The sequence below is a fragment of the Hippocampus guttulatus genome, chromosome 16 (genome assembly GCF_054856545.1).
Source record: "Hippocampus guttulatus isolate MCC_2025c chromosome 16, RoL_Hgut_1.0, whole genome shotgun sequence".
NCBI classification, from domain to species: domain Eukaryota; kingdom Metazoa; phylum Chordata; class Actinopteri; order Syngnathiformes; family Syngnathidae; genus Hippocampus; species Hippocampus guttulatus.
The window spans coordinates 2,698,588-2,722,319 of record NC_141276.1 but is presented as its reverse complement, the minus strand read 5'-3'; the positions used below and the strand labels follow the sequence as shown (position 1 = coordinate 2,722,319).

The 23,732-nt window shown below is 45.2% G+C and overlaps 1 protein-coding gene across 1 annotated transcript; it reads right to left on the bottom strand.

Annotated features, from left to right (window-relative positions):
• Positions 1-7: 7 nt before the first annotated feature.
• mapk8ip3 (mitogen-activated protein kinase 8 interacting protein 3) lies at positions 8-21,290 on the bottom strand. Its single transcript, XM_086132553.1, has 35 exons — positions 20,674-21,290; positions 19,813-20,082; positions 18,654-18,774; positions 18,255-18,325; positions 17,861-17,943; positions 17,086-17,109; positions 15,668-15,815; positions 14,368-14,602; positions 14,178-14,280; positions 13,902-14,020; positions 13,646-13,657; positions 13,278-13,295; positions 13,052-13,109; positions 12,659-12,811; positions 12,407-12,464; positions 11,948-12,099; positions 11,606-11,662; positions 11,346-11,516; positions 10,847-11,006; positions 10,132-10,182; positions 9,786-9,875; positions 9,517-9,672; positions 9,175-9,340; positions 8,382-8,579; positions 8,088-8,271; positions 7,900-8,019; positions 7,635-7,715; positions 7,476-7,543; positions 7,200-7,348; positions 6,933-7,104; positions 6,631-6,744; positions 5,825-5,863; positions 4,807-4,971; positions 1,026-1,172; positions 8-902 (listed from the first exon to the last, which is right to left on the bottom strand). The coding sequence occupies exons 1-35, from the start codon at positions 20,707-20,709 to the stop codon at positions 778-780; spliced, it is 4,074 nt and encodes a 1,357-aa protein (XP_085988679.1). The 5' UTR covers positions 20,710-21,290; the 3' UTR covers positions 8-777.
• Between the last annotated feature and the right edge of the window lie 2,442 nt (positions 21,291-23,732).

The window sequence follows — 23,732 nt, the reverse complement described above, 5'->3', positions numbered from 1 at the left end:
ATCGACGTAGCCGTTTATCAGCACACGTATGTTTAATAGGTTATCATCCACACAGAGATCGATACATGAATTTCCATATTGACCATAGAGGATGTGGGCTTTGGAGACATTTACAGTGACCTGTACACACAGTGACGACAAATTCACCTGCTTTCCGTCACCCGAAACACCGCAATGACATCAGATCTTAAGTTGGAATCAGGCGGGCGCAGGTTTTACCAAGGGCTCCTCCCGACTCTTGCTCTTGAAGGTTGAGGTGAACATGCCTTCACCATCCATTTGCAATCACGACAAAGTGATTCAATTGTTAATATTCCGACAAATAGAACTATCGCCTACGTGAAATGTAATCTCAGCATCTTTTTGTTTTTGGTACGTACAATGGAGTTTTTTTTGGGGGGGGGGTGGCTTTGAGCTGCTTTGAGAGGATTTCATGTTTGCCAGTTGGCAAACGAAAGGAAGCGAAGTAACCGTGGCGCTGATGCGGAACATTATAGGGCATAGTGCTTGAAAGGCGAATACACGACAGATAAGGTCCAGTAGTTATGAAGCGGAGTTACAAGGCCCACAATGATATTTCGAATGCCCCGGGACGGGGACGGGAAAAGCATGGCAGGCAGATTAGGACCGTACGAGGCAATAAGGTTAGTAGTTGACGGGGCACGAGGGATGATGGACAGCTTGTACGATAATGGATTGAGAAGGGAGAACTTATACATGAGCGGTGATTTTGCATGACAGAGTTTGAGTGGCTGCGAGGAGAGAGTCATGAAGAAATCACTCGGGCATGTAAGACACCTGCCACACGATGATGTGGCTCCGCTCCGCTTTGCACAAAGCAGATTTGACCTGGGAGGTGCCGTCGCTTTCTCCTTCTTCTGTCTCATCGTCCTCACCATCCCCTGAGGACAACAGGTAAAAAGACAAACATGTCAAAAAGTTCTCCATCTTGATTTTCATCTACATTACGAAAGCTGTTTTTTTTTTCTTCTTTTCTTTCTCCCTCCTGCTTGGTGAATGCTCACCTATGCGGAAGTCAATGTAACCCTCGCCGCCGCTCAGCACGAGCACATTTTGAACACTCTGGGCTTCCATCTCCGGAGGGGCCGCGGAGCCCGGACCCTCTGTCGGGCTGTCCAGCACGCTGCCATTCAGCGTGGCCAGAACGTTGCCTTTGACAAGCGATGAAAGGGTGTCAGAGGAGAGCACGGCGTGTCGTCAAGAGAGTCAACAAGTGTGCTGGAGATCATTTGTCAATGCTCCTACATCAGTGGTGTCAATCATCCGGCCTGCGTGCCGGAATCGGCCCGCAAGGAGGTTTGATCTGGCCCGCAGAATAATTTAAAAGTGAAAAAAATGCATAAAAGACACGGAATGAATATTTTAAAAAGATGCAATTCATAGAATATCCGCTAGGGGACACACTTTTGATCAGAGGAAAAGACAACATTGTTTTGATCAGAGAAGAAGGCAACAGCAGCCTCAGTCTGTCACTGAGACAGGCCCAACACAGCAGATGCTATCAAGGGCATGTGAATACTTTATTCTTTACACATATTATAGCACTCTCCTTAGTTTGTAAGGTGGAGGCAGGGATTACATTTAGATTTTATATGCTCGTGTAAATAATTCCTTTCTTTATAAATCTCATTTAATCTTTAATGTGCATTACTATATTTTTCAAGGCCAATTACATGTTAAGGTTTTGTGCCTTTGTACAGTCAGTGAGATCAGTTGCAATGCATATATGTGAATGATTAAAAAAAATTGCACAGTTGTCTAAGGAAATCTTAGGTGCTTCATGAAATGTTTTGTAAATGATATGTTCCTTAAATTTCAACATTTTCCGAGTGTTCTTGTGCATCTTTAGACCAAACCAAAGGAAAGACATATTATTTTGGTTATTTATAGCAGAGTATGGGATAATTTTTAATGGTCCGGCCCGCTTGGCGTCTACCGAGGCCGTATGTGGCCCACAATGTGAAATGAGTTTGACACCCCTGCTATACATGGTTGTTTTTTTTTTGTTTTTTTTTGCTAAAAACGCCTTACTCTACATGGTCGTTTTTTTCAGCTAAAAACGCCTTAAAAAACGACAATGTTTAGTAAGTCGTTTTTAGCCGAAATTTATACCAGAAAAAAACGACCATGTATAGTAAGGCGTTTTTAGCCGAAAAAAATGACCATGTATAGTAAGGCGTTTTTAGATGAAAAAAACGACAATGTTTAGTAAGCCGTTTTTTGCCGAAAAAAAACGACCATGTATAGAAAGCCGTTTTTTGCCGAAAAAAAATGACCATGTATAGTAAGGCGTTTTTAGCCGAAAAAAACGACCATGTATAGTAAGGCGTTTTTAGATGAAAAAAACCACCATGTATAGTAAGCCGTTTATTGGCCGAAAAAAACGACCATGTATAGAAAGCCGTTTTGAGCCGAAAAAAACGACCATGTATAGTAAGCCGTTTTTAGCCGAAATTTATACCCGAAAAAAACGACCATGTATAGTAAGGCGTTTTTAGCCGAAAAAAACGACCATGTTTAGTAAGAAGTTTTTAGACGAAAAAATGACCATGTATAGTCAGGCGTTTTTAGATGAAAAAAAGGACAATGTATAGTAAGGCGTTTTTAGCCGGAAAAAACGACCATGTATAGTAAGCCGTTTTGAGCCGAAAAAAACGACCATGTATAGTAAGCCGTTTTTAGCCGAAATTTATACCCGAAAAAAACGACCATGTTTAATAAGGCGTTTTTAGATGAAAAAAACGACAATGTTTAGTAAGCCGTTTTTTGCCCAAAAAAACGACCATGTATAGTAAGGCATTTTTAGCCGAACAAAACGACCATGTATAGTAAGGCGTTTTTAGCCGAAAAAAAGGACCATGTATAGTAAGGCGTTTTTTGCCGAAAAAAACGACCATGTATAGTAAGGCATTTTTTTGCCGAAAAAAACGACCATGTATAGTAAGGCGTTTTTTGCCGAAAAAAACGACCATGTATAGTAAGGCATTTTTTTGCCGAAAAAAACCACCATGTATATAGTAAGCCGTTTTTAGCCGAAAAAAACGATCATGTATAGTAAGGCATTTTTAGCCGAAAAAAACGACCATGTATAGTAAGGCGTTTTTGCCGAAAAAAACGACCATGTATAGTAAGGCGTTTTTTCCCAAAAAAACGACCATGTATAGTAAGGCGTTTTTAGCCCGAAAAAAACGACATTATAGTAAGCCGTTTTTAGCCGAAAAAAACGACATAGTATATAGTAAGACATTTTTAGCCCGAAAAAAACGACATAGTATATATAGTAAGGCGTTTTTAGCCGAAAAAAACGACATAGTATAGTAAGGCGTTTTTACCCCGAAAAAAACGACATAGTATAGTAAGGTGTTTTTAGCCGAAAAAAACGACATTGTATATTAAGGCGTTTTTAGCCGAAAAAAACGACATAGTATAGTAAGGCGTTTTTAGCCCGAAAAAAACGACATAGTATAGTAAGGTGTTTTTAGCCGAAAAAAACGACATTGTATATTAAGGCGTTTTTAGCCGAAAAAAACGACATAGTATAGCCCGAAAAAAACGACATAGTATAGTAAGCCGTTTTTAGCCGACAAAAACGACATAGTAAGGCGTTTTTAGCCCGAAAAAAATGACATTGTATATTAAGGCGTTTTTAGCCGAAAAAAACGACATAGTATAGTAAGGCGTTTTTAGCCGACAAAAACGACATAGTATAGTAAGGCGTTTTTAGCCCGAAAAAAACGACATAGTATAGTAAGGTGTTTTTAGCCGAAAAAAACGACATTGTATATTAAGGCGTTTTTAGCCGAAAAAAACGACATAGTATAGCCCGAAAAAAACGACATAGTATAGTAAGCCGTTTTTAGCCGACAAAAACGACATAGTAAGGCGTTTTTAGGCCGAAAAAAAAATGACATAGTATAGTAAGGCCTTACTATACATGGTCATTTTTTTCGGCTAAAAACGCCTTACTATACATGGTCGTTTTTTTCGGCAAAAAACGCCTTACTATATATGGTCGTTTTTTTGGGCTAAAAACGCCTTTCTCAACATGGTCGTTTTTTTCGGCTAAAAACGCCTTACTATACATGGTCGTTTTTTTCGGCTAAAAACGCCTTACTATACATGGTCGTTTTTTTCGGCAAAAAACGGCTTACTATACATGGTCGTTTTTTTCGGCTAAAAACGCCTTACTATACATGGTCGGTTTTTTCGGCTAAAAATGCCTTACTATACATGGTCGTTTTTTTCGGCAAAAAACGGCTTACTATACATGGTCGTTTTTTTCGGCTAAAAACGCCTTACTATACTTGGTCGTTTTTTACGGCTAAAAACGGCTTACTATATACGGTCGTTTTTTTTCGGAAAAAAACGCCTTACTATACATGGTCGTTTTTTTGGGCAAAAAACGCCTTACTATAAATGGTCGGTTTTTTTCGGCTAAAAACGCCTTACTACACATGGTCGATTTTTTTTTTTTGCTAAAAACGCCTTGCTATACATGGTCGTTTTTTTGGCTATAGATTTCGGCTAAAAATGAATACATGGTCATCTTTTTCGGCTAAAAACGCCTTACTATATATACATGGCCGTTTTTCTTCTACTAAAAACGCCTTACTATACATGGTCATTTTTTTTCTGCTAATAACGCCTTACTATACAAGGCCTATACTGTCCTACATGTATATCAGTTTGATGTTCAACTTCAGAAAACACACAATTTTTTTAAAAAATGCGTCGCTGATGACAGCATACTCCAGATTGATTTGACGCAGCAACAACCAGGCCTACCAGGTACTGTGACGAAGAACTTTACGGCATCGCGGTGTCCATGGAAACAGAGCTGCGCCTGTGCCATGGAGCAGTAGGGGATGAAGCTTCCGTTGCTTTTCTCGGAGTCGTCGTCGCCGTACACGTGGATCACACCTCCGGAAGATGTCGGAGACACCTTATTGGCTGAAAGGATCACAAAAAAAAAAAAAGGTAAATATGGTTATTTAGTCGAAATATACAAGCTCTGAAAGAGACTGAAAAAGTTTACCAAAAACCAAAACAAAACCCAACACCAGTAATTGCAAATTAGAGCGGAGGGTGTCCGCATATCTTCTCCATGCAATAGATGTAAGCCAAAGCAACAGATACCACCGAGGTACTCAACACAGAGTGGCAAAGATGATTAGCATGCAAAGCAACCAAGGGAGCATTCATGACGTTCTGGTAGAAATCAAATCAAGCGCATTTCAGAGATTGGACCTTAAGCATTGTTGGACCCGATTGCTAACATGCTCGAACATGCCACACGGTCAATCGATGCTGACATGCTGTGGTACAGCCGATAGCATTGACCTTGGCTCCTTTTTCAGTTAGCATGTTAGAAAGCTGATGCGCTTTTTACATCACAAATTGATTATTCTCGACAACGAGCCCATTTGTGAACTAAAAGGTGATACTCGAGTACAAATAAAAAGGGTCCCTGCAGTGACACTACTCACTAAAAGTTAGGAATAGGCAGATTTTGGGGTGAAATTTCGTGACGAACCTAAAATGCAGAAGAACCTTTTTTTTTTTTTTTTACGAGTGAACTTGATTTGCGCTTTTTGAAATGTTTGAAGGTACATGTCAAATTGTTCAAAATGTCATTCACCTGTAAAGGTTCGAGTGTATTTTCGATTCATCTTCTTGTCGTTTATCCCTAACATTTGGAGAGTACTGCCTGTTGTTTTCTTTTTTTTGTGTTTGTTTATAGAAGGGACACAAAGGCAGGTGAAGAGGAGGGCCAGTAGCGGGAGGAGGCAGCACTCCCACTTACCCCTCAGACCCAGGAGTTGTCCCCGGTGAAGGACCACCGCTACAGGGGGAGGAAGGAGAGGAGCAGAAGGAGGAGGAGCAGGAGGAGAAGGAAGGAAAGAGAGCAGAGGAGAAAGTAGAGTAACAGTAGCGGAAACAGTTTGGACCCAGAGGGGGAAGCCACTCAGGGGACAACACTGACGGCCCTTTCATACGAGGAGAGGACTGATTTGAATTTCCAATCCTCCTTTTTCCAGTAGTCATCGATCCGCCACCTCGTTTGGATGAACGCCAAAATGCATATTACACAAATGCAGATTGCATTTGTGTAATATGAGTTTAGCAGTTAAATTCACCCGTTTTTGACATGACAGTTGCTTGGGGCTCAGGTAACAACCAATCACGGCTCAGCTTCAGAAGATGTGGCCGCTCCGTGAGATGGCAAAAAATGAGGGCATTTTGCTGATTAACTCTTATTCCACAAACACAATATGAATCAGAATGCCGTGTTCAGACTAGCGGAGGCGCACAGAACGTATAACGGCAAAGAACATTTTGGGGTAGACTTCCCCTTTAAAGGCCTTGAATTTTCAAAAGCAACCCCACATTTTCTTGACCTCCACATATGAAGGCGCTAAATGATGGCGCTTATGCAATGTAAAGACACTCCACTCAACAACAAACACAAGACAAAAAAAAAAAAAAAAAAAGATCGTGAGGCCCCGAGAATGTGAACAACCGCCGTGACGCTTACTATTTGTTCTCGGTCGATTCCCTTTCGCACATGAGATGCAAAACACCCGACGGCTCTGTGCGACCGACACTCACTCTCTGTTAGCGGGATGGAGATGATCACGCCATTTCCAGTGCCCACCCACAGGCGATTTCCACCAATCAGGAGAGCCGTGATGCGTACGAAGGAGAAGCCCAGCTTGCCGGTGCCTGTGAATCACAAAACGGTCGTCAGGCAGAGTGCGCACTTACATCCCGTTAGATTGCCACGTATAAATTATTTCAAGTTTTATGGCGTGATCACACGTCAATAGTTTCACACACTGCGTATTAAAATTTCCCTCTCTCAATCCATCCATCCATCTTGGAGACTTTACAAAAAAAAGTCTTCCTCTGACCGAGCATCTTGCTGACGTAAGGCTCGATGTCCACATCCTGCAGGTGTTGGTGCGTGTGGGCGTGGTAGAGGCGCAGCGTGGAGTCCAGCCGGATCGACACCCACACGCCGTCGCCGATCCAAGCCAGCTGCCGCACTTGGCTCTCCCGCCGAGGGTGGGCGTCAAAGGACTTCTGCCGGAGGAGGAGGAGGAAGCGAGCGTGTGACAAAAAGGTTTTCCGCGCGAAATGAAGAAGGGAAAAAAAAAATTTAAAAAATCGAGACCGGCCTCGATCTGCATGCTTTTCGGCTGAATGACGTGGATCTTGTTCTTGTAGCCGCACCACACTTTATCGTGCACGACGGCCATGCAGCGGATGGAATGATGAGGTCGGCCCAGGTCCATCAGGTGGTAGTTGGACAAATCCCATTGGCCGTCTGCGTGGAGACGACAAATTCATCGGGAGCGCTCGGCGGCGAGCCCACGATAACGTTCGCCTTTTTTTCGTGCTCGTGAAAACCTTCGCAAAGGATTTGGCGACTTTGCGCACGCAAAAAGCATTACCCTCCGATCGGTGGAATATGGCGAGGGTGCCGTCAGCGAGGGCCACCAGCACGCGACCCTTCACGTGCCTGCAGTGGAAAGAGAGAGCGAGAGATGCAAAACAACATCCAAAAGGGAGAGTCCATCAACCGGCAAACACATAAATGATGAGGCTCTTACACCAGACTGAGCACAGAGTCTTTCAGTTTGATGGAGTGGAGGCAATTTTTCCAGTTGCCAACCGCCGAGTGGACATAAAGCCTGGAGGGGGACAGAGAAAAGTCACACTAACTCAAATGCTTGTCATGTTTGATGCACGAGTTGGCTGAAATTAGTCTCTGGGCAAGTTTCTTTGAGGACAACGTATGTCAGGTGCCGGAGGCGTGGCACGAAACGCCCCGTGTTGCTCGACAGGTATGCGATATGATGATGCGTGCGGACTTGCCAGCCGTTCTGGGCCCCGAGCCACATGGTGGGTGCCATGCTGGTGTAAATCTTGGTCTCTTCACCAGCATCTTCTATTTCTGGAGGTACTGACGTTTCCTCTTTGGACTGACCGGCGGCCCTGCGTGGACAGAGAGCGTACAGAGTTCTGTCGCTCCCGAACTCTGCACGTTCACGCTCGGATCGCACCTGTCGGAGGCATCCGCCGAACGAGGTGGCGGATCGGTGAAGACGTGCTCCATGAACGGCCCCGAGGGTGCGGATTTGAGTTCTGCGTGACCGGATGTTGACTCCGGAACTTCGGTGGCCTCTGTGGCCTCCTCGGCGGACTGGGCTGGGAGAATCTTGCTGCTTGTGGGGGGAGCGACGGGGGCTAAAGCGCAACACATCATTCCGAGTTAACGTGACGTCCGGTAGAACCCGCGTTGCCTCACCTCTCTGCGCTTAATACAAAGATTGAGGAATTTTTCGGCATGCGCCCACCTTGTCCTTTGTCCAGTATGGGAGTGTCAGTGCGTGAGGAGCAGTTGCTACGGGCAACACTGCAGTTAGTGGCGCAACCCACTAGCGTGATACCAGCCAACATACCCTCCACACTGCCGGCATCATCGCCCGCCCCTGCACCACCGTCACCCGGATCCAAAACGATCTCTCCAGCCGAATAGTCGTTCTCACTGGCAGCTGTACACACACACACACACACACACACACACACACACACACACACACGCACACACACACACACACACACCCAAAAAAACATTTAGAGGAAGTTGAAGCATTGGTGAAGGCGCATATAATTGTGAAGAACATTATGGACTTGACTTCCCTGTGAAGCACTTTTTGTTCATGTGCAGAAAAGGGAGAATATAACTGCGCCATAATGCCAGCATTTTTTTTTTTTAAATCATGAATATACAGGGGGAGTGTCAGATATAGAAGGGGGCGGGGCCACACTGAACGTAGGCCTGCTTTGACCATTTCTTTGACTTTGGACACCACAATTGCTCATCCTTTTACCAAACTCAAGTCCATAAGCTCACGCAGATGTCATATTCCTGAGGCCACGCCCCTTAAAGTACACAGCCTAAGCGCCCAGTTGTTGTATTGTTGGGACCTCGGGCTGGGCGCAAAATACAGTCATGAACTCGAAACCAGTTTATTTCTTGATCTGATATTTCATTAAGAATGTGCAACATTTTGGTAGTTTTTGCAGACTGCAGAAGAGCAAAAGCTGACGGTGGGGGCGAGGGGGGGGTGGGGGTGTCACCCTCACCTGGCACGCTGGAGATGCAGAGGACGTGAGCATTGCAGACGTTGAACTGGTCCACGAGCGAGCCCGGCTGGTTGGCGTCGATGATCACCACCTTACTGGCAGAATGCGTGCTGGTGAGGATCCAAACGCGGCTGCTCATGGTGTCGGTTTCCTGCTGCTCCTTGGACTGGAGGAGGAGAGGAGCGTTAGGGAAGCAAGCTCAGGCGGCCATAGTACTCAAGATACCAGATTTTAAAAAAAAGACTTTGGTAAAAGTAGAGGTACCGATTCAATTGTGGTCCTCATGAGAGTCCAAGAAAATTTAACATCGAAGTGATCACAACCGAAATGTTGAAGGCTCACCTTCCTCTTCTCAGGAGAGTTGTGCTTGCTCTTCTTGCCTCCGTCATTCTCTTCCGCTTGCAGAGGGTCGCTTCCGCTGGGGAGCGCTTTCGGCGGCTCTGAGTCTTGGCTGCCGGTTTTCCATCCCGTCAGGTCCACGCCGGCGGCACACCACAGCTGACGTGGACGCAAATACAATTTTTTAAAAAATATATGTTGATAGTTTCCTGTCAAATTTCTTCAAGCCTTGACATGCGTTTGTCTTTTTTTTTTTTTTTTCAATAACTTACCTTTCTATTAGGGTCTTTCTCGACGAGGGGCCGACAGTAGACCGGGACCGGAACATTCTTCATGCGATTGTCGTCTTTTTCACCGGTGGTCTAAAAAGTAAAAAGTAGCATGCAGGCCAAGCAAAAAAAAAAAAAATAAAAAAAAATAAAGGCAAATTTTTGAAAAACACTTAGCGTGAATTTTGTTACTCTGTCTAGAAGATAGCAAGTCGTCCACAAAATACTGAGACACTAAACAAGTGAACGAGTTCGTAGTTGGCGCGTCTGTTTCCGTTGCTCTCCCCGTTGTACGCGTCAGCGCGGTGGGGACGGGCGTCGAGGTTGGGACCGAGTTGCCCTCACTGACCTGTTGTCTTTTCAGCTGGCTGTCCTGAGCGCCGTCCGTCTGACCGGCAGTCTGTGGGAGACCAGAGTTAGAGACGCCTGCCTGCTGGCCCTTCACAAGTGCAACCAGCCAGCCAAAGTGTCGACTTCATTTTGACAAGATGAAATCTCTCATTTAGAGGGGGGGGTGGGAGGTGGGGGCTCTCATACTGTCTGGGTCTGGCGGTGTTAAATCATTACCGGTACAATTCGACTTCATATTGAGCTAACAGAATGGATTGCTGTAGAACAGGCATGTCCAACTCTGAAGCAGCATCAGAACGATCCTTTTGTAATCATTATTCACTGAAAGTGATCAATTATTGATATTTGTGTTGCGTTGTTTTTGTTATTTTGACCTCAAAATGGCGCCGCTTGAGTGACTGCCTTTCCAGCAGCTCCTATATTTTGTTGTTCTACTTCTTCCTTTCATAACTTTGCTGCTGTGAATCGGGAATTCCTCCATTGCGACACTAATAAAGGTTTTCTTATTTATTTTATCTTATATGGAACGGCACCCTGATATGCGATGTACCGCCGAATTATGTCTCGGTATCTTTTTTATTTCTTCTCTCGTCCTTTTTTTTGCTGTGGCGGTAACACGGATAAAGTGGCCACGAGTTCATCTCTGGGTCACGATCGTACCTGTTTGAAACGACGCAGGACCCCCCCCCGCGGGGGGCGGGATTGACGCGTACCTGTTTGAAACGCGGCGGCACGCTCCAGCCGCAGGCCTGCATGATGCCGTCGTCGCGACGCATGTGCTCGCGCACCTGCCGGTACTGTTCCCGCCGCTGCTCTCGGCGGGCCAACAGTGCCGAGTCACTGAGGAGAGACGCAACACCGTTACTGGCCAGTCTGGAAGCAACGGGCCAGGTGGTAGGAGCGAGGAGAAAGAGAGCCAAGCGTTAGCGGGCAGCCGGCAACCGGCCTCACAGACAGAAAGAAGTCATTGACCTCGCCTTAACGTACAATTTTTTAATCGGGCCGAAATGCGTTTAAAAATGGGCTTGAAAGGTTTCGAGCTCATTTCCAGCTTTGGGGAGGCTTACTGCACGTGTGATGAACGGGGATCATTGTAACTCTAATTTTGTCTCCTCATGCATGAGGAGAATGAAGCTAGCAAAAAAAAAAAAAAGCGGAAAAAGCGGCGAGGCGTTGCCACACAGAGGGAAGCAGCCGGGGTGCGGCGCTCACTCTTCTGGGAAGAATTCCAAGGTGCGGTTGGAGGTGGAGATCTGACACATGGTGTGGCTGCGACGCTGAGGGAAGCCCGCCGGCGAGGGCGACTTGTAGTGAATGTTGACGCTGTAGTACGGACGCTTGACGGGCGGAGGACTGGACGATGAGCTGAAGAGACGTGCAAAGCTGGAGGGATGCGGAGGGGGTTGCACGGTTTTAGTCCATTTTTGTCTGGCGGGAGAGCGGAAACGCGTGCGGTCAAAGCAGAAACTTACAACTGCCAGATGGTGGACTTCTTTTTCTCTTGGATTGCAGGACTCTCACGCGAAGCCCTGGAGGAGACATGGCAGGATCTCGTGCGTTGAGATTATTTTAGCGGGAAGTACAGCGGACGCTCGAAAGCAATCTCGTTGCTGAATGAAATTTGCAAATGAGCAAAGGAACTGTGAGAGTGCTTCGGTGGTATAAGCCAAAAATGTTTCCGTAGCGCATGTGACTGAAGATTTTTGGAGTTTGCGTGAGATTGTTTCGGTAGTGTGTGCGACGGGGCCCCTCATAACAAACGGTCCTACGATGCGCGCACCGGTTTCTTTGCTCTACATAAACTGTAGCGTTACCGAATCATCTCGGTCCATCGCACAGCCTCCTGCAGCTCCATCAGCCTCTCTTTGTACTGGTTCCTCTCCATCAGCACCCTCGCCATCTCCACCCGCGTGAACCGCCGCCTCTGGGTCATGGTCATATCGCCGTCTTGGATGGGCGATGAGAACTAGGCAACAAAAAGGGCTCGTGAGACGGCGGTTTCCTCGGGACACAAAGCATCCTCAGCGTTTGATCAGGAAAAATCTGCCTTTAGAAGATTTCGTTTCTAGCTTGGAAGTAATAAAGCTCAAAAACACCGACACTTGCACACACACGCTCCGCTGCATGGGACAAGGCCGCATCCCGACAGTCAGTTTACATGATACATTTTGAATCTTTTTTTTTTTTTTTTGCAAAGTCTGATAAGTTTTCTGATTGATATTATTAGTTCAGGTGCCAAATGAAGAGCACGGTGAGAAATGAGCAAGACTCACATCGTCATTTCCTTCATCCTTGGAGTCCCGAGATGCTCCGAGAGCCTCGGCTCTTAACCTGCAGTCCAAAAATGGGGAGAAAAAAAAAAAATATTGTTTCTCCCGTTGTCGTATGTACAAAGTGCATAAACACTCGCCGACTTGGATTTTAACATTACAGCTTCCAACCCCCGAGTGTATTTTGTTGGCTGAGAATATGAGCCAATGTTTGCAACAAAAATTCTTTCTAAAGATTCCCAGAATCATTTTCACCTCCGTAGTTCTTCTTCCAGCTCCTTAATTCTGGCGTCCAACTTGCTCTTGGACTGCCTCACGGCCTCCAGCTCCTCCCGTAGCACCTCGTGCTCGCTGGACAGCTCGTCCACTTTGGCAATGAGATCGTCTTTAACAATATTGAGAGCGTTTCTGTGAAAAGAGAAAAGAGAGGAACTTAAAAGTCCTTTCAGAGCAGCACATTCGAGTCCACTGGGAAAAAAAAAACATCGTTCATGATTCTAAAAGGGCAGGCGGACGACGGTTGGACGCAAGCGAAATCAATTCGGCGGGAAAAGCTTGGGTGTATTCACGTATTATCCTGAAATGTCTTTTTATGACTATCGCCCAAAATTCTAACGGTGGCGCATGCGGGGCAGTTCTGTTTCTTACTTGGTCTCGAGGAGTTGTTTGTTCTCTGTCAGCAGGTTCTCCACCTCCTTGCCCATTCCTGAAACACACACTTGTTACTCATCGCGCTGTGTTTATGAAATGCACAGAAGGTAAAATGTGCAAAATAATAATAATAATCACAATAATCATAATAAAGCCACACAACAAGTAGCACAATTGACAAAAATGACAGCAAGCAACTGTGAGCAGAAGCAAAGCGCCTCACCGAAGAAATCATCTCGGACTGGAGCCAAAGAAGAAGGGAGGGAAGAGGGTGGAAAGAAAGATGACGGAAAGACAAAAAACAAAAATGAGATTAATGTTGGAGAAAGAAGATGCTGTTCAGCATTCATCAAATTTAGATACTATTTCACAATAAATTCTGTAGCACACTGACATACAGTACTAGTTTTTTTTTTTAAATCACGTATTGGACTTCAATGGATATGAAAACAAGTCGACTGCTACACATTATCAGGCAATTGTCCTGAAATTCTGATGTCGATTTTCCGTTGGAAGCATAAATTAAAAAGTACTCATTGATGGACGCGGCATTTGCGGAGCGGCGAGAGGTGAACGTGTTCCAATACACACCTGAGAACTCCCCTATGGGTGTCACCGGCGGAAGCACAAAAAGGGACAAAAGAAAGAAAAATAAAAAGTGGTTGAGTAAGAGAATATCAGCACTTAATTCAAGATCGGCATTTAAATCGGAAAAGAATTTGAAACTCTGCTCTTATTTCCCTCAAACCGATTCTATTCTGAACATTGACGTTAGCACGTGAGCATTCAAGCGCTCACCTCAAGAAAATTGTAAAGCTGGCTACGCGTGTCGCTGTGGCTTTCATACCAAGAAGCTCCGCCCCGGCATCGACGTCCCCGATGATGTCCGACTTGGCGTCTTTGATCTCGTGGTACAAAGAATCCGTGTTGATTCCGAAGGCCTCGTTCACGATTCCCTGGGAGGGGCTGCGAAAGCGACACATCGCGCATATGTGCTCGTTTGAGCTCAGCTTCATGAGGTACACTTGGACCGTGTGGCCAAATCCACCAGCAACGGGCGTCAAGTGACTTTTGGCTCGGAGCATATTTTGCGGTGTGCCGTGTGCACGCAATTGGGCCCAACCTGTTTCCTCCTCCGTACAAGCGCGGATCCACACACGTGTCCAACTCAGGAGTAGAATCGATGATCTCTTGAAACTCTGACCACTCATCGCTGCTTCCCATACCTGTCAAACGGAACATTTCAGCCGCGCGAAGCAACACTTGAGGATGGGGGAGGCTTTTTTTTTTTTTTTAAGCACGTGTGACTTTACCGATGCTGACGTTGCGGGTTTCCTGGGAAACCTGGACTTCCATATTCCGGCTCAGCCTCTTGCCGCTTTTCCTCCCCCGGCTGCCCGCCCGCATCGCATCAAACTCAGAGGAAGGGAGGAAGCCCTCGTTGATCGGGGTGACGGTGGCAGAGGGGACAGAGGAGGTGGGTGTGTTGGACTTGCTTCCGGTGCTGCTGGGGGTGGCTGCCACAGAGTCAGACTCGGATCCGTCCTCCTTTTGTGCGGGACGGTGGCACGAGGGGAGCGAGAGACGGGTACGAACAGTGTGAGAATCACATCGTGGAAGTGGAGTCAAAGACACGCTAAGAGCTAAAGCGTCTCTACGATCCATTTGATCTCGACAACTGGAGTTTTTACAGCTATCATCAACTGCCACGAGCGGAGTCGAATTTACACACCCCGAAAAAGGTTGATAATTGTCTATCTGCACGACATGAAGCTTCTCAACTCACCTTGACATCGTTACTTGGCACCAATAAGTCACAAAATGATGCCAAAGCAATGACGTGACAAGGCCTTGGCTTGAGCACAAAAACAGCAAACGGGTGAGTTTTTCAGCAAATAATGGAGGATCGATTTTTTTTTTTTAAACCACCAATACGTGAATCCGTAAAAATATGCAATCTAAATATACCGTCTAAACATACAGCAGCACTGTAATTTCATAAATACAGTGCTATAAAAAATCAATTAAAAAGCATATTTTGGTTTTATGGTGCTTATTTTCATGGATAGAATGATATAAATTCAAGAAGAGAAGGTTACATTGAAGATCATTGATGGCACGAAAGAAAATTGAAGCTGAGCTCCACATATATTTTGCATCCCACCTCTACGATCTACATGGTAAGAAAACAAAAACATCCAAAAGCATAAGCGCTGACAAAACTAAAACACGAGCACACGAGGCAGAAGCTCCATGATCACAAATAAATGATCACAAAGTTTGAAGGACAGCCATCAAAAAGGACCCCGGCTTGCTTGAGTCGGCACAGGGGGGGGGGGGGCAAAAAAACCCCGAATTGTGGTTTAGATTCAAATGGGAATCGTACATTTGCATCAAAAGTGACACAAGCAGGCATGAAGGGTGGTCCTTGGAATGTGTGGCTTGCCGGATGCTCAGCGGTAAGGCCGGCCATGCCGCGCCACCACTCCCCAAGCGACAGTCGCCAGAGGTGGGAGAAAGTCGCTTCAACTGGTGACTCAAGTCCCCCCCCCACCACCACCACCACTGGCGGTTGTGCTTGCGGAGGAAAGAGGCGGCCGCTGTCTGTCCCACCTGATAGGCCGAACTGAGGGTGGACTGGCCGAGCTCGCTGACCTGCCAGATGTCTTTCCCGGGCATCATCCTAGCCCCCCCGAGACCCCCACGTACCATGCCCTCGCCGCTGGGGTACAGGCTCAACGACGGCGGCCGCTCTGCTTTGCTGTTGGCAGCGAACACATGCGCACACACAGACAAAAGGCCAAATCATTAGTTGTCCGTTCCAAATATTTCACACAACTTTGATGAGGTTCTTCTCAACGGGACTGAAGCCTCGTGCGGGATGCAAATAAAAAAGCAGAAAATCCAATTCAAAAATGAACGTCCTTTCGACAATATCCCCATGGCGTTCAAACGGTTCTTATTTGAACATTTGAAGCTGCCATCAACACTTCCGCACTCTAAGAAATGATAAATTATGTCAAGCAATATTTTTTCTTTCTCTATGTTTGTGTGTGTGGAATCTGGATAAAACATAAAAGGTTCTAATATTTGTAATATCTTGACATCGACAAACAAGCGTTCACATCTCTGACTTACACGCGCGGGAAGAATATGGAAATTCTACAAAAGGAAGTTTGAGTTTCCAACCCAGAATCTCACAACTGTGAGACAGGGATGCTAGCCACTAGCGCACTGTGCTAATATCCTCATCACGATTAGCATCCATCCATCCGCCCATTTTCAACGCCGCTCATCCTGAACAGTGTTGCGGCGGCCTATCCCGGCTGACTACGGGCCAAAGGCTGACTACACCCTGAACCGGTCGCCAGTCAGTTGCAGGGCACATCTAGAGATGAACAACCATTCACACCCACGTCCACACCGCCACCGAATGGGAACCGCTCCCGCCGCTGCCCGCACACAAGTCAGGCGAGTGGACCACGACACCGTCAGCGACTCCCATTATTAGCATCATCGTTGCTAATTAGAGGATGTCCATCAAGTTGGTTCGGCTACGTTAAGCATGTCTGCTTCTCATGAAAATACTCTCTCTGGAAAAAAAAAAATAATGTCCTAGTAAAGTAACATACTAGCGAGACCAATTCGAGGAGCGGTAAGCAAGAATCGTCACCTCACCTGCACAATTCAATATTTTTTAGCTTCATTTAATAGGTTCAACCATGAGATCAAGGAGGCGAGATGAAAAGGCACAGAGATGGACACGAGCGCACGATGAGGCAAAGCAAACGGAGGAGCGCGATGGACCCGAGCACGTCGTCGTAAATGTTTGCTGTCGGAATGCGACATTATCAAGACCGTCGTCACTTGTGACAAGCAAGCATTTGCAATACTTGGAAGCCACGATCAGCATCGACAAACAACATGCTGAGCATCGAACGAGGGGAATCCGGAAAGTCAAATCCAAGCAGGCGGGTTCGGGAGTGGAGAGAAAAGGTCGAGGGGGGGGGGCAGTTGCATGTTGGATTTACCTTTTCCTCCATGTGTGACGGTGACTGTGCACACAGCAGCACAGAGAGCAAGCCGGCAAGACACACAAGGACGACACACAGTCTCAGATTAGCGAGAGACACAACATTGGAAAATGACAAGACACATGAAACCAAACTCTCGAATGTTTAGATGACAAGTGATGTTTGTTATCTTTTTAAAGTGCGGGATATTTTATATCTGTCTCTTCGTCTTTTCCTAAATGTAACGAATGTCCACCCCTCTCTCCAATGTTTATGATGCAACTGTATGGAAAAAAAAAAAACCCTCACAGGTCAGCGCTCAATTTCTCTCCGTCGCTGCATGTTGAAAGGATTACAATTTATTCGACAATCTGCGCAGGAAGGAGATTTTAGTCTTGCCTGCGTATGAAGCGGACGGGAGGCGATTAATCTGCGCTTCGGCAACAGAAACCGCACCAGATTGTCTCGTGCTCAAAAGTATTTGGAACCGATTTGCTGAGAGGCTTAAAACAGGCAAATTAAATGTATCTCTTTTTTTTTTCCCCTTAAGAAAAAAAAAAAAAGAAGCATTTTTAGAAGTGTCTTAAGTCTGGTGTGTGCATGTAACGCCTGCGCGATGGACCCTGACAAACAAATGGCAGCGGCAGTGAAGTGAAGATATGAGAGGCCCGATGAAAAATCATGAAACATCACAAACAAGATTGTGGGTGAAAGTCACATTTGAAATGGGCACCGAAACAAAGACCCACTGTAAATATTCCCACAGCAACATGTACACGCTTCCGCAACTCACGTTCGTCCGCTGCCATCTGATTGGCTGCTGCCCGTCTGCTGCAATTTGGAGCGCTCAATATGCTCGACGTATGTCTGGATCATCTTGAATATGAAAAGCGTGGAACCGAAGAGAAGAAGTGGAAAGTCAAATAAGTAAATAACAATTAAAAAAAATAAAATAATACACTGCCAGACACATTGCATGAACAAAATGGACTTTCATTTCATTCTTTTTGTAATCTGATTCATGCTAGGTGCAAATAGAGGGAAAACACTTCAGTTATTGTTCTGTTGCATTCCTGGTTTGAGAATATAAAATGTGATTGTCTTGTTTTTTTTTTTTAATGCAATGCTTGTTCTGTGACTTTCGTGAGTGAATACAGTCAAGTTGATTTCTTTCTCTCGGCGCTTACCTCAGTGTGGCGCTGGTGCAGAGCGTTGTATTCTTTCTTCATGTCAGACTCCCTTTCCTCCAACCTCGTGACTGAGAAACAGACAAATCACTTGCGGTAAATGTTGTTGCGCGTTCGAACGATCGAAATTTAAAAAAAAAATCAATCAATCAAATCCATGATAAGCGAGTCATTGTTTTGGGCAGATTTGTTTTTTAATATTTAAAAAGAATAGATGCTATTTAGATGGTGAAGGGCAAAACACAATCTAAAAATACAATTTAACGATTTACCAACCCCGACCCTTGGTTGCTGATGTTTTCAATCTTCAATATTTCAGTTTAGAATATTTCAGATTAAAAAAAAAAAAAAAGTGAATAACCAAGTTTTAGCTTGGAGTGGTCTTTTTAGTCCACTCACTTTGGTCCGCATAGTTCTTTGACTTCAGCTCCAGTTGTTTTCCCTGCAGCTCCAAAAATTCCACTTGGACCTGCAGGTCCTTCTTGTCTTCCTCCAACTCATCTTCAAACTCAATGAATTTCTAGAGGAGATGAAGAGTGAGCACAACGCAGCTTTGAATAGAAATGATGAATATCATCAAGTCATGTCAGAATCAACGCCACCTATTATGATAAACACGAAGGCGGCCGGTAAATCGAAATGTCCTGGAAAAGCAGCGTGATTGTGGAGCATTGCTTGATTTGCACAGAATTTGGGAAAGAGGGAAATCTCTCCCTTCACGTTGTCCTCAACCAAGGGGTGCTCAAACTTTTTTGACCAAAGATCTACTTTTCAAGTAACAGAGTTCCCGCGACGCTTAACGTGAATAAAGCGTTTCCACATCTTCATCAGGATGTCAAGGATTTGACAGAGGGTTGTCTCTTTTTTTTTTTTTTTTTTTTAAATCTCGAGTCTAATAACTTCGTAATCTGAGCCGCTCTTTGCCGCTTCTCGTCCCAGCGGGAGCCGTTGTTTTTCTCAGACCCCTTCTTCAAGTACACTACATTCTTCTGTGAAATTCGATGAACCGCGTAGCTTTCCAAATCTCGTCTGACTTCATTCTCGCAGCTTTTCTTGCTCCGTTTCTACTCCTTGCAAGCACAAATCAGGTTACAGCGACCGACGGCCTGTTTATGGTTAGTCCTTCCCCTCCTCCTCCTCCTGTTTTTGTCTTGCGGTTGGACGTGCTGCTGGATCATGGGAATTGTAGTTGTCAAATGTGATGACAAACGGCTGTTAATCTAGCCGATGTTAGACAAATAAATACTTTGCAAGTGTCATCATAGTGACATCAACCAGTAGACCCTTCAGATTTTCCTCCTAAAGTTGCCATGGGCAGGAGCAGATGATGTGATCTGCCTTTGTGGGTGGGAGAACGCTACAGCAACACTCTTGAACTGAAAATCGCTAGTTTTGGCCCAATAAATAAATCCTTATACTTGGGTCTGAAAGGTTGATAAATATACCCGCCGTGACAAAAAGGAGTTTTGTGCAACAGATGGAAAGAGACTTCAGACAGAAGGTGGAGGTTCTGATGGGGCAGGAGGCCCAATATAGAGAGCAGGTGCGCCTGACTCACCTCTTCCGCCTGCTTGCGCAGCGCCTTCTCCCTCTCGTACTGGGTGATCAGTTGTTCGTTGTCCTCTTTCAGGAGCTCCAGCTCCACTTCGTGTTCCTGGTTCTCTAACAGCACGGCATCCAGGTTCTCAAGGACATTCACCACCAGCGGCATGAGCTCTTTCACCACTTCCTCGTCGTAGCTGCGGATAAGCCTCTCAAACTCCCGGTAGATGCTGTTGGCCAGGCCCGACACTCGCTCCGACATGACGGTACAGGAGCCATAGTCATCCTGGTAATAGGGTTGGAAAATTCCAGGAATGGTTAATGTTGGAAATTTTCATGGTGTGCAGTCTCAATTTAGGGGTGGAGGACCTTAGAGAGGTAAGGCGGGGCTAGAATATTTACAAATTTAAAAACAAATTTTAAAAAATGCATTTTAAAGTCTAAAGGGAGATACTGAAGGGAGACCAAGATTGGAGTTATGTGCTCCCTCCCACGAGCTCCTGTTAGGAGGCAAACGGCATTTTGGACTAACATTACATGCTTAAGGTAGGACTAGCTAACTCCAAAATAAAGTGCATTACAGGAATGCAGCCAAGTTGTCACGAAGGCATGGATTAATGTTTCTAAATGCTGTTGTGATAGGAGGCTTTACACAGCTGACCAACAAAAAATAAAACAAGGGGGGTTATTTAGGCAGATGTGTTAACTGTCTTTATGTGTGGAGTCTGTACGTCCGCGTGCCTGCTTGGGTTTTCCCAGGTATTTGGGCTTCCTACCACATTCCAAAAACACATTCAAATAAAAGTTTCCAATTTTGACCGTTCCCAAAATTCCCCATCCGAGACTGTCATGGAAATGTTCCCCATTGCAACCCTACCTGGTAGACCACCTCGTCAATCTGTAGCTCCATCATCTTGGCGTCTGCAGCTGGCTGCGGTGAGCCAGATGAAGACTTTCAAAGGCCTCGTCGACTGTCGAGGTGTTTTGGGATCAGGTCAACGCAGGAGAAACGTGTAATTCCGCATAACAGTCACATCGGCGAAGGAAATGTAATCGTGCGAAAAATATACGAAGGGCCACTCCTCCTCCTCCTCCTCTTCCTTCGCCGCCGCGGCCACCAGTTCGTCGTGTCACGGCCCAGCTAGTTGACTCCCTCCAAATAACACAAAAGAGCGACTTCAGTGACGGTGCAACCGTGAGGCTGTCTCTCCAGCGAATGTGGCCTGTCCGGGGCCATGCCGAGTCGGGGGAGAGAAAGTGATGCTTTCGTCGATAATGCCGCACCTGCTTCTCAGCAGCCGCAGGGAGCGAACACAGCCATTGCTCGTTGGGGGGAATAAACACATGAATTAATAAATATAATCGTAAATAAGACCCCCAACGACGACCGAAGTCACTATGAAAAGGTTTGTTCCATTTTTTTTCTTTGGGGTCGGGAGGTGATGGTGATGTCTCCCAATGGGAGAGGTTCTCGCTTCCTTTCGATGGCGGGGGCCGGCTGACCCACTGGGGATGACGTCACATCGACCTACATCAAGCTAGTGAAAGGTACCGGAAATTTGGGTGAAAGCTTCAAATTAAAACGAAAGGATGCATCAGCCTTGAAGTACTGTACAAGTAACATCGACCTGCGTCGTTGAACAAGAAAGTTGAAAAAAAAAACTCCAAACTGTGAAGGCTACAAAAATAAATAAGAATTTTTCCTGTCAATTAAATTCCGCAAATGTTTGGGCTTCTCTGCATATTCACTTGCCTGTCGGTTTTGTTGCGAGTAAATGTCTTAAACGTCACGTTGGCGGGTTTTAAACTGGCAAAAGACATCGCATTTGCCAGAAATCATTCTAAAAAATATCCATCCATCCATTTTCCGAACAGTTTAACCCTCACGAGGGTCGCGGGGGGCGGGGGGTGCTGGAGCCAGTTGCCAGCCAATCGCAGGGCACACAGAGACGAACAACCATCCACGCCCACACTCACACCTAGGGACAATTTAGAGCATCCAATCAGCCTGCCGTGCATGTTTTTGGAATGGGGGAGGAAACCGGAGCACCCAGAGAAACACACACAGGCCCGGGGAGAACATGCAAACTCCACACAGGGAGGCCGGAGCTGGAATCGAACCCAGTACCTCTGCACTGAGAAGCCGACGTGCTAACCACTGGCATACCGGACCGCCTCTAAAAAAATACATTTTTGTTAATTATGTACTAATTGCTCTACCAAATGTCAAGAGTACACATAAACTTTCACTACATAAGCTTCACTCTACATCCTTTGTTTTAAGAGTTTAAACAGATGTTCAGGCGAGAGACTGGTACTATTGTGTACTCATTGTAAGGCTAAATTCCTCAACAAAGTCTTAAATTCTTCGGGGAGATACAAAAGCATGAAAGTCAGGTTCTAACTTTGCAGGCTGCAACCGGAAGTCGGCAATCTTCCAAAGCACTTGGCTTGATAAGTGCTCGGTGAGATATAATAATAATGACGATGCACTCTGAAAAACAAAGAACCGCGGATGATACACAGCTAAAAGGGCTCACTGATAAGCCTCGTTGATCAGAATTGCGCAGTAAAAGAAACATTCAGACACGGAGTGATTACTACATAGAATCGCTTATGTTAAAGTCCATCATGTGCCTATTGATTGATCGCTATTTCAACAATTACGGTATCATCGTTTCTGTTTTATCCACAATTCAGCAAAAATTAACGTGTGATATTGGTATCAAAGTTTTTCATTAGGCTGAGTCTAACAGGAGAAAGCACAATAGTTATATACACAAAGATTAAAACAATTGATAAAATAAATTTAATTGCTACTGTCAAGTGTTCGTTTAACAAAAATAATTTAAAATGAAACTATTGTTGTTGTACATTGATGTGTCAGGAAACTAATATCACTGCAAAATATGTTCATGTCAAAAAGGAAATGTGGTAGGGCAGCAGAGAAAATACTCAAGATCTGGTGTAAAATCAATTTCATGCAAGATGATTTGAAATTGGTTTGAGTCACAAGGCCTCGCACACTGAACCACATTGAGTGAAGCTTGAGCGACTGCGTCATGTGGATGGAAGAAAGAGAAGACACAACAAAAAACACAGCAGCCCAAAAATGTGAATTAAAAAATATATATCCCTTTTCACACAAGTTGTCTCAATCTGACCTGCATTATGCACACCACTGGAGGGAGGACCATCATTTATTTTGAGGCAATTAACAGGAACAGTCACAGCCCATAGCTCAGTGCAACGACATAAGCATATGGCTTAAAACAAAAGTATCATACTTTTGTTTTAAGCCATCCATACTGTATGGATAATTAACAAAACGGACAACAGCACGGTTGTCTCTCTCTTTTGTTTTATCTAAAGTTGGGTGGCAGGTAAAAAGCTTTGTTGTGAAATAGGATTTTGCAGCAAGGCAAACTAATGATTTGTCAACGGTGCAGTATCATACCGATGATTGTAAACAAATTGCTTTGGCGACAACCTAAAATCAATATTCCTGTTATCATTTTTAACCTGAAAAACGATGGAATTGTATTTGTAGCAGAGTTAACATTTGTGACATTACCGGAATTATACGTTAGTATTTTATTTTTAATACAACTACCTCAAGGTGGCAGTATCGATTGATCAAAACTACTGCAGTAGCTGGGCAGATTCGCAGGTAGTGGCGATATTTTAATCCGGAGTGATGCAACCATGCCTAAATGATGTCTTTTTCTGACCAGAGTTAAACAAGCTGGATTTTGAGCAGAGACAGAGGGTGGCAATTCCGTGAGGAAAGAAGTGTCAACAACCGTAGAAAACAAGACCCGGCTTTGTATGCTGAACTTACACCGCTGCAAACATTCAGGGTATGGGCAGTATGTGTTTTGCAAAGTGTCTCACCATTTTATTAGATACCAGTAAAGCGGAATGATGCTCAAACAG